Source organism: Sardina pilchardus, chromosome 24 (genome assembly GCF_963854185.1).
Source record: "Sardina pilchardus chromosome 24, fSarPil1.1, whole genome shotgun sequence".
Taxonomy (NCBI): Eukaryota; Metazoa; Chordata; class Actinopteri; order Clupeiformes; family Clupeidae; genus Sardina; species Sardina pilchardus.
Window position 1 is genome coordinate 11858837 of NC_085017.1, and position 11011 is coordinate 11869847.

The 11011-nt window shown below is 48.0% G+C and overlaps 1 protein-coding gene across 1 annotated transcript in view; it reads left to right on the forward strand.

Annotated features, from left to right (window-relative positions):
• LOC134073152 (uncharacterized protein KIAA1522 homolog) overlaps window positions 1-11011 on the forward strand; it is a 42124-nt gene that overhangs the window by 24906 nt on the left and 6207 nt on the right. Inside the window, exons 3-6 of the mRNA XM_062530136.1 lie at window positions 6623-6778; window positions 9496-9536; window positions 9675-9825; window positions 10864-10971. Coding sequence (XP_062386120.1) covers window positions 6623-6778; window positions 9496-9536; window positions 9675-9825; window positions 10864-10971 — 456 coding nt within the window. The remainder of the gene's footprint in view (window positions 1-6622; window positions 6779-9495; window positions 9537-9674; window positions 9826-10863; window positions 10972-11011) is intronic.

Sequence of the window (11011 nt, forward strand, 5' to 3'; positions counted from 1 at the left end):
CTCAGTGTATCATTCTACATCACTCTCTTTCTTTCCACATCACATTCTCTCTCGACATAGCTGTCATCACTCCCTCTCTCTCCCTCCCTCAGTGTGTGTGTCTCTCTCTCTCCCTCGCCACATCTCTCTCTCTCTCCACATAACTGTCATCTCTCTCTCTCTCTCTCTCTCTCTCTCTCTCTCTCTCCATTCTCTGTCTGTGTTGTACCACTGTGGCTGCTCTCTTCACCAAAACACTTTCACCTCAAAAGGAGGAAAAAACGTAAGAGTAACATTGAAAAATGTAAAGATGGAAATTGTGTGTGTGTGTGTGTGTGTGTGTGTGTGTGTTTAAAAGAGTGTTTGTAGCACTTCTGTATGAATAGCGAGAGGGCGGGTGAGTGTATTGGAGGAGAGGCGGCGTCTCTCTGTGTGTGTGTGTGTGTGTGTGTGTGGTGAGAGGATTGGAGTAGAAGAGAGGCAGCGTGTGTCTGTATGTGTGTGTGCTTGCCTGTGTGTGTGTGTGTGTGTCTGTGTGGTGAGAGGATTGGAGGAGAGAGGCAGCTGGGATTGGCAAAGCACAGTGGATCTGACCGGGTGCACCCAAGTTTATCTCTTAGGACTTTAGCCGTAACCCCGACGCACACTCCACACACACACACACACACACACACACACAGACATACTCATATCAGAGACGAGAGAACCTGTGTGTCGGAGTCGGAGAGTCCGAGTCTGATTTGACGTCTCGGGGGGGAAACGCTGTGGACTGTGTTGGCATGTGAGCGGATTAACTTTGGACGCTACGTGCTACACGCTACATGTGTGTGTGGAGTGTGTGTTATGAGCTGCTGCGTGGAGCTGGATGCACACAGTGAGACATGGTGGTGTTCCTGGGCAAAAACATCAGCTCCATCCTCTCCGTCTTCAAGAAGAAGGGTGAGTTCACATGCCCATTTGCAGTACTGTCCTGTCAGGAAGTCGTATCTAAGCGTGTAACGAGCGTCTATGCCAGGGTTGGTGTTGGTGTTGTTAGCTTCTGCTACAATAGGTTTGGTATATTTAACTCTTTATCAGTGATGGGGCTTTTGTTGTTGGGTAAAACTCAGAGTTCTTCTGTAGCATATGGCAAAAGAAGTTGAGTTGATGAATTTGATTTAACTTGAGCAAACTCCTTCCCACAGTTTGTCCATAAAATGTGTTTTAGTATCTATTTAGGGAGTATCATTACGAATGAATGGCGTGTAACTGAACACAACCGATCCCCTCAGCGTAGTCACCTGGAGAGGAGATCAGGGTTAGAGGAGGAGGAGGAGGAGAACGGGGAGAGGAGATACATTAGAGGAGAGGAGGACAGGAGAGAAGAGGAGAGGGGAAGAAGAGAGAGGGGAGAGGGGGAGAAGAGATGAGAGACTGGAGGAGAACAGGAGGGAAGAGGAGGAGAGGAGGGAGAGGAGGAAGAAGTGGAGGAGGAAGAGGAGGATAAGCTGGGATGGAGTTGAGATGGGAGAGGGGAGGGAAAAGGAGGAGAGAAGGGAGAGGAGGAGGAAGAGGAGGAGAGAAGGGAGAGGAGGAGGAAGAGGAGGATAAGCTGGGATGGAGTTGAGATGGGGTGACATGAAGCTGTCAGCAGAGGACAGGAATGTCTGGAGGCGTGGCAGCTGTCCTCTGCGCCATGCCAACTGACTGGCATCGCCACGGAGACGTGAGGGGTGCATGGGCACATTCCTCCAAGCGCTGCTTGTTTGTTTACCAAAGTACTGCAGATTGTTTACCAAAGTACTGCAGGCTGTTTACCAAAGTACTGCAGATTGTTTCGCAGACCACTGCAGGTTGTTTACACAAACACTGCTTGTATGTGTGTGTGAGACGGTGGGGTTGGAGGGAGGGTTATGGGTTATGGGTTATGGGTCATGGGTTATGGGTTATGCTATCTGTGGCCCTGGATACCCAGGGTTAGGTTAGAGTTAGACCCTCTCTACCCACTAAACATGCAGAGTTGGAGAAGATGTCAGTAAAGAGGGCACACAGCCATTTTTCTCTCTATGAAGAGTTCAGACACAAAACCCTATAAATCTGTCGGACCACTTTTATTTTATATGAGCATTTATTTTATCAGGCTCCTGTAGGTTTTTGCCTACAAATCCATATTTCAGAGCAGGAGGAGAGTGGTGTTTGTTTTGAAGCGAAATGATCTGATTGACGTATGGAGAGCATTCACTCACTATCATCATTTCACTCTTCATCTGTCTCTGCCCCTCTTCGTCATCAGTGTTCTAGCCCACTGTTCTATGTCCCTCTCAGCGTTCTACTCTGTTCCATCTCTCTCTCTCAGTGTTCTAGCCCAGTGTTCTATCTCTCTCTCTCAGTGTTCTAGCCCAGTGTTCTACCCACCCCTCAGGCGGATCTGTTACATCAGGAAACCCAAGAGCTGCTCTGTTGTCCTTGGTGATTGTGTGTGTGTGTGTGTGTGTGTGTGTGTGTGTGTGTGTGTGTGTCATGCTCGTGAGTGTGATCTTCATCTCTGACAGTCATATGTTATTGCAATGGCTGCATTTGCTATAGTCTGCTGTGAGTTTGGTGTAATTATAGTATGACACTGTAGTGTTATCCACTGGAATCTCTGTAAGAGTGTGTGTGTGTGTGTGTGTGTGTGTGTGTGTGTGTGTGTGTGTGTGTGTGTGTGTGTGTCCTCTGTGAGAGCTCCTTTCCCCTGTACTCTGCATCACAAGCTGGTCATCTGACACCCCTGCGGGGAGTTGGTAATCTAGCCGGTTAGACCTTCACATCGGGAGAGGTGGGGGGGGAGGGGGGGCTGATAATACTCTAAAGGGAGGTATTTAGAGGCACTAGAACCCTGAGACTACAGTCTGTACCCACAGGAGGGGGAGGGGGGCGGGGGGGCGGGGAGTTGAATCCCCCTCTGCTCCTCAGACACTGCCTTGCTCCTCACGGTGAAGATTAGCCGCCAGCGTCCTGTTTCCTCTTTTGTCACGGAACAATCAAACAGGCCTGTCGAGCTCCAGACCTGCAGGCTGTAACTGCCCTCTCAATATAGCCAGACTACAATCACACTCTCAATATAACCAGACTACCAATCACACTCTAAATATAACCAGACTACCAATCTAGCCACCACACTCTCAATATAACCAGAGTACCAATCTAACCACAGCTGTTGCCCTTTTCACACACTAACCCATACTCTAGTCACAGAACCAGACTAAGCCCAATCCTAACCAGGTCATGACCCAGCCAGTCTTACAGTGTATCCTAACTGCAGGTGAGTGGCTGGCATGCTGCTGTATTGAGTCATATGTATCATTAAATCGGGGTTCTCCGTACCTATTTCAGTGACCGCCATACCGTACCATTCTGTGGTCCACCTGTGTATGGCGTCCCTGTTGGAATTATCATTCTCACCTTTTTTGTTGAAGTAAACATAGCTGAACACTCATGCGAAATCAGCCATTATTGGCCACTCACTGACCATCTACAGTTCCACCAAACAGCCCAATATCTCAGTCAGCCAGTCTTTCTCCTCCATGACCTTCAGCCATGTTGGGGTCAGAGTAAGCAGTCTCAACAGGCGGAGTGTTCTGAGGAGGCGTTAGGAGGGTGAGCACCTCAACAGGCGGACTCTGGCGGAGTGTTCTGAAGAGGCGTTATGAGGGTGAGCACCTCAACAGGCGGAGTTTGGGGGCTTATCAGGCCAATCCTGCTAATCATGTGCCCCCTACCTGCGTTGGAGCGCTTCCCTGGCTTCAGCCAATCACAGAGCTCGGTATTTGGGCCACCCAGCTCCGTTACCCAGTCAGTATTTGGGCCACCCCGATTTGGGCCAACCTGCTCCGTTACCCTGTCAGGATTTGGGCCACCCTAGTTACACACCCCCACGTGCGAGTGGTAGAACCTGCCGGGCTCTCCCTAGAACCGGGCCAGTCCGAGAGAAAGGAGCGTGGAGAGAGAGGAGGTTCTGGGGAAGAACGGGCCTGTGTGACAGGAACATGTTCATATTAACCCTTACAGGGGAGCTACACCAGGCGCGTAACTGAAGAATTCTGTTCGCAACGCGTAAAATCCATTTCAGAAGGCCGGTCTAGTTTTTTTTCAAACGTATGCACCACTGTCGCTTCTGGCGTAGCTACTTACATTGACTATAGTGATTATTAACTGCTGCAGCATACGCGTCACGAACGGAACGCTTCAGTTACGCGCATCCCCTGTTAGATTCCAACTACCCTGGCCCTTCAGCATGGGGGGACAAGACCTAGACCAGTCATATATGTGGAAACATACACACACACACACACACACACACACACGGATGTATATTGCTTTTGGATTGACCAACAGCCAACAGCTGTAGACCTGTACACTAAACAAGACAGTCCAGCTTCTCTGGCCCTGGTGAAAGAAGGTGGTGTGTGTGTGGGATGAGAAGGTGGTGTGTGTATGTGTGTGCAGTCGACTAGCCCTGGCAAAGACACGCCGTGTGTGAGGGGCAACCCAGTGTGTGTGTGTGTGTGTGTGACGTTGGTATGACGTGTGCTTGAGTGTGAGCTGAGCTGTCAGGCCTGCTGGTCAAGTTCAGTGGCAGCCTGCTGCCGTGTTAATTAGGTGGGGGAGGTGTGATACACACACACACACACACACACACACACACACACACACACACACACACACACACACGGTCATCTGGTAATGCAGGGAGTGAAAGATCAGGACGAGGTCATTGTGACTCAGATTAAGAGATTATCTAGACGACATGTTAAACAAATGGCAGAGGGAGGACAATGGGGACTAATGCAGATTGGAAAGGGTCTTTAAATAGCCACCATAATTACCACCAGACCCAACAACCAGGACATACAACAATGTCTACACACACACACACACACACACACACACACACACACACCTTAGAGCCATCGATGATCCAACAACTGATGAGCACAACTATGTGCACCACCTCCTTAGAGCCATCGATGGAAATTACAAACAATATTACAATCACATGAATGTATAATAGGATGCTGTAAAATCTTTATAATATTAATAATATACTAATATTTGCTATGTGTCTGTGTGTGTGTGTGTGTACCCATAGTCCAAGTGAGATCTCTTATATACCGTAAACATACTGATTTTGAATCCAAAATACTGAACACCAGCCGTGGCTCATCTTTAGACCTGTGTGTGTCTGCGTACCAGTTGCCATGATCTCTCAGCATCACTTGGTCTCCTCTCCTCTTATGTCTGTACTGTCTGGCGTCTGTGCTGTCTGGCATCTGTGCTGCCTGGCGTCTGTGTTCATGTGACGCGACGTGACCTGCGAGGTGTTGATCTGCCACGCGGATGTGATTAGCACGTGTGCTAATGCGCTAATGATCTTATGCTCAGCTTGTCTGCGCTCATCCCTGTGGCACACTGGCATAGCTCCCGTGCCCTCTCGTCGCTATGGCATACAGTAGCTCCCATGCCCTCTCGTCGCTATGACACACTGGCATACAGTAGCTCCCATGCCCTCTCATCGCTATGGCATACAGTAGCTCCCGTGCCCCCTCATCGCTATGGCATACAGCAGCTCCAATGCCCTCTCATCGCTGTGGCACAATGGCATAGGTTTTGGGTTTTGCCTGATGAAGACCCAGTAGGGTCGAAACGTTTGCTTGTTTTTAAATGGGAGCAAATAGAAGTGTTGCGGACATTACATTGTTTTTATTGAAGCTAGTTCCATTTGTCCTGCACCTGCAAGATGGGATGTGCACACACACAGCTACTCTTTTTGAACACTGGCATAGGTCCCATGACCTCTCATAGCTGTAGCACACTGGCATAGGTCCCATGACCTCTCATCACTGTGGCACACTGGCATAGGTCCCATGACCTCTCATCACTGTGGCACACTGGCATAGGTCCCATGACCTCTCATCACTGTGGCACACTGGCATAGGTCCCATGACCTCATCACTGTGGCACACTGGCATAGGTCCCATGACCTCTCATCACTGTGGCACAATGGCATAGGTCCCATGACCTCTCATCACTGTAGCACACTGGCATAGGTCCCATGACCTCTCATCACTGTGGCACACTTGCATAGGTCCCATGACCTCTCATAGCTGTAGCACACTGGCATAGGTCCCATGACCTCTCATCACTGTGGCACACTGGCATAGGTCCCATGACCTCTCATCACTGTGGCACAATGGCATAGGTCCCATGACCTCTCATCACTGTGGCACAATGGCATAGGTCCCATGACCTCTCATCACTGTGGCACACTGGCATAGGTCCCATGCCTTCGGGCGCAACGGCTAGCTGACCTTTACACGTTACAGCAGAGGTTGCTCGCACTGGACAACAAATCACGCACTCATACAGTATTGTAAACTGTACACTCAAGCACTGCAGACCACACACACTCAAACGCTGTGAACTCAAACACTGTACACCACACACACACTGTAGACCACACACAGTTTCATCATCACTTTACACCATACATGTACACCGTTTCACTCTTGACCACACACTCAATCTGCATTTCTCCCTCCTCATCTCCCACCTCTCTCTCTCTCTCCCTCTCTTCTCTCTTCCTCTCTCTCTCCCTCTCTTCTCTCTTCCTGTGTGTCCCCAGCTGGGCCGAAGGAGGAGGAGCTGGGCAGGCTGACGGTGCACTACACGGCGTCGCCGCACTTCCAGGAGAACGTGTTTATCGAGGGCAGCAGACCCAAACACCTGCAGGACCTGCACACCGAGGCCCAGGAGGGACTCAAGATCCTCCTGCAGGAGGGTGTGTGTGTGTGTGTGTGGCAAAGTGGATGGTTTGCTAAATTGACACATGTCGACTACGCCATCTGAGGCCCTTCCCCTCAGAATATAAATTCTTAGAACCTGGATTAAGGCATCACAATTTACCAGGCAACACAGGTTCGGGGTCACGGAAAACCAGAGAGGCGTGTGTCCAAAAATAAACTCTTTATTACAATTAAGAACATAGGGAGTGAGTTCTCTCCAGTGTGGGTTCGCTCAAGTCAGTATTCATACTCTCCAGTGTGGGTTCACTAACAGCAGTAGTAGTAGGCCTACTCTCCAGAGTGAGTTCGCTAAAGTCAGTAGAGGTGACTATTCAGGGAATGAAACACTCGTGAATAAATAGCACGTCAATGCACAGCACTCAGTTGTCACAGCAAACAGTGTTCACAATCACTTCAAGCAGGCTTATGGTGACAAATTATGACACGCAGTGCAACAAGCTAAGGATAGCCTCCACAACCGAACTGAATTCGTAGTCACTCGTTAAGCAAACAGCACACACCTGTCGTCACTTCAGTTAATCAACTTCGTGGCGGCTAAACACAGCCGACTCAACCGGAATGAAACAAACACAAACACAAACACCAAACAAAACAAAACAGAACTAAACAAAACAGAACTAAACAAAACAGCAGCGTTCGTCGGAACTGGGACCAAGACGCCTTGATGTTGCCGTTCCCTGTTACGCCCGACATCGCTCAGATGTGGTCAGCCATAAGGCCCGTGCTCAGCGACTAGCTGCACTCCGAGAAGTCGGCGGACACACGGAACCGGCCAGAGGAAAAGCCCATACGGGGAACGGTGAAGGCTGGAGTCTGGCTAACCATGTAGCTAGGACGTCAGCCTTCAAAACAAAAGCTAAAACTTTAAAAAGCCGCTCCCACGTACTGATTGGCTCACCTCCAATTGCCCAGAGCCACTCAGAAGGGCACTGCCAAGTTAATTAAAAGGGGCATGGACCTAGTCCTGCTACATGTGTGTGTGTGTGTGTGTGTGGGTGGGTCCCCCGTCATGGACGTGACACTGTTACTGTACCACAGCCACACTGTGATCTAGTCCACACTGTGATCTAGTCAACACCTCAACACTGTTACTTATTCAAGTCCGTTACATATTCAACACTGTTACTCATACCACAGCCACACTGTGATCTATTCCACACTGTGATCTAGTCAACACATCAACACTGTTACTTAATGCCACACTGTGATCTAGTCCACACTGATACTTATTCAAGTCTGTTACGTATTCAACACTGTTACTCATGCCACAGCCACACTGTGATCTAGTCCACACTGTGATCTAGTCAACGCCGTTACTTACTCAACACCGTTACTGATGCCACACTGTGATCTAGTCAACACCTCAACACTGTTACTTAATGCTACACTGTGATCTCTTCCACACTGTTACTTAGTCAAGACCGTTACGTATTCAACACTGTTTCTCATGCCACAGCCACACTGTGATCTAGTCAACATCTCAACACTGTTACTTAATGCTACACTGTGATGTCTTCCACACTGTTACTTATTCAAGTCCATTACGTATTCAACTCTGTTACTGATGCCACAGCCACACTGTGATCTAGTCAACGCCGTTACTTACTCAACATCGTTACTGATGCCACACTGTGATCTAGTCAACACCTCAACACTGTTACTTAATTCTACTCTGTGATGTCTTCCACACTGTTACTTATTCAAGTCCGTTACGTATTCAACACTGTTAGTCATGCCACAGCCACACTGTGATCTAGTCAACACTGTGATCTATTCAACGCCGTTACTTACTCAACACCGTTACTGATGCCACACTGTGATCTAGTCAACACCTCAACACTGTTACTTAATGCTACACTGTGATCTCTTCCACACTGTTACTTATTCAAGTCCATTACGTATTCAACTCTGTTACTGATGCCACAGCCACACTGTGATCTATTCCACACTGTGATCTAGTCAACGCCGTTACTTACTCAACATCGTTACTGATGCCACACTGTGATCTAGTCAACACCTCAACACTGTTACTTAATGCTACACTGTGATCTCTTCCACACTGTTACTTAGTCAAGACCGTTACGTATTCAACACTGTTACTCATGCCACAGCCACACTGTGATCTAGTCCACACTGTTACTTATTAAACATTGTTACTTATGCTACACTGTGATCTATTCTACACTGATACGTAGAAAACACTGTTACTTATTCAACACCATTACTTATGCCACACTGTGATCAAGTCCACACCTTTACTTATTCAACACCGTTACTGATGCCACACTGTTAGTTATTCAACACTGTTACTTATGCCACACTTTGATCTATTCTACACTGATACGTAGAAAACACTGTTACTTATTCAACACCATTACTTATGCCACATTATGGTTAATTCCACACTATTACTTATTCAATACTGTTACTTATGCCAAACTGTGATCTATTCTATACTGTTACTTATGCCACACAGTTAAAGATGCCACACCACACCCAACACAATTTATATTTTGCCTTCAAAATGGTTCTGTGCAGCTTATGAATTCTGCTATGTGATTTCCAGAGAATCTCAAAAGGCTTTTTATACAGAATCATCTTACGGTTTAGTGTGTTTGTGTGTGTGTGTGTGTGTGTGTGTGTGTGTGTGTGTGTGTATGTGTGTCTATAATATAATTTGTTTCCCTTGCAGAACATAAAAATGGTGTGGACTTTCAGACCGACCAGAGTAACGTAAGTGTCAAAAGCAGCAAAAGCACTGACTGTACACAAATGACCCAAGTTCACTACACGTTCGACATCACAACAGCAGAATGACTCATGTGCTCTGTTTACTTTTTTGTTTGTTTGTTTGCTTGTTTGTTTGTGCAGTTGGAGGTCGACCCGTGGCCAGAGAGAGATGCTGCTGGCTCCGGTCACAGAGAGGAGTCAGAGGGTCCCGGGAGCGTCGCTGCAAACTCCTCCACCTCCTCTGTGTCCGCTGCATCCTCCGTCTCCAACCGCCCCCTGCTCACGCGCCAAGGTCTGTGCATGCGTGCCCCCTAAACATTACGCAACACAACATGTGGTTGATATTATAAGCCTCGCTCAGAGGGAGAGGCCATTTTGAAATGGAGTGGCTTTGGCTTTCAGATGGCCTGAATTAGCTTACTAAGGAATAAAAACCAAACATACTGTAGATTCCTCCTCACAGGACATAGACTGCTGTTCCTCTCAAATTGTGTTTGTCGGTTGTGTAAACACTCACACACAAAAAAATTCTATATAGAACCAAAAATGGCTCTATTGCATGTTTCATATATGGCACCCCTAAATGGTTCTTTAAACCATTTTGAAGGGTCCATCAAAGGAACCCCTAAGGGTTCTTTAAAGCCGGCATGGTTCTATGTAGCACCCCAAGAACCAAGAACCCTTTTTTGTAGGATGCCTCATCTGTCAGCTGGCGTTTGTACAGGGCACACATGCCCCCTTTATGGGGTTAAAGAGTAGTGTGCCATGCTTCTATTATGGGATGCGAGTGTAGTGTGGGTCTACCATGCTTCTGTTAGGGAGAAAGGCTGTTTGTGTTGATAACATCAAAGCCATGGTCGCTACGGAAAGTTTTCAACTCCGCATTTTAAAGCAGCTGACATTCCACATCCAAACCACACAACACCGCTGGAGGCACCGGCTGCATTCCCTTTCTCCCCCTGTGTCTAATCCCACCATAGTCCTCAACCAGCCTGGAAAACCATGACTCTCTCACTTCACAGAGAGTCTGGCTTAGATTTATTGGCAAGCGTTTATTTCCTGGTTTGTGGATGCTTGACTGAAGTTTGAAATCATTGGAGCTCATTCACTAACGTTGGTAATGATATATGTTAACTACGGGGTAAAGACAACGATAACAATAGGCGTGGAACTTAAATATAATCGCTCTTGTTCGCTGATTGGGCAGTGGTGCACTTGTCGGAGTAAACGAAAGTGAATCAAGGTGTCCCAGACGGAGTACTGAAGGGAAAAGGAATTGAGCGGAAGTGCAGAGTCAGGCTAGTCCTCAACACCCCATGTGTTTCTGCAGGCTCCACATTCAAGCCGCTGAACCCCGTGAAGAGGCCGGAGAGGACCAAGAAGAGGACCAGGAGGACCACCATCATGGGCATTCCACAGCAGGTCCAGAGAGAGCTGGGTAGGTGCACCACTTTCTGGCCCTTTCAGACGAACACATA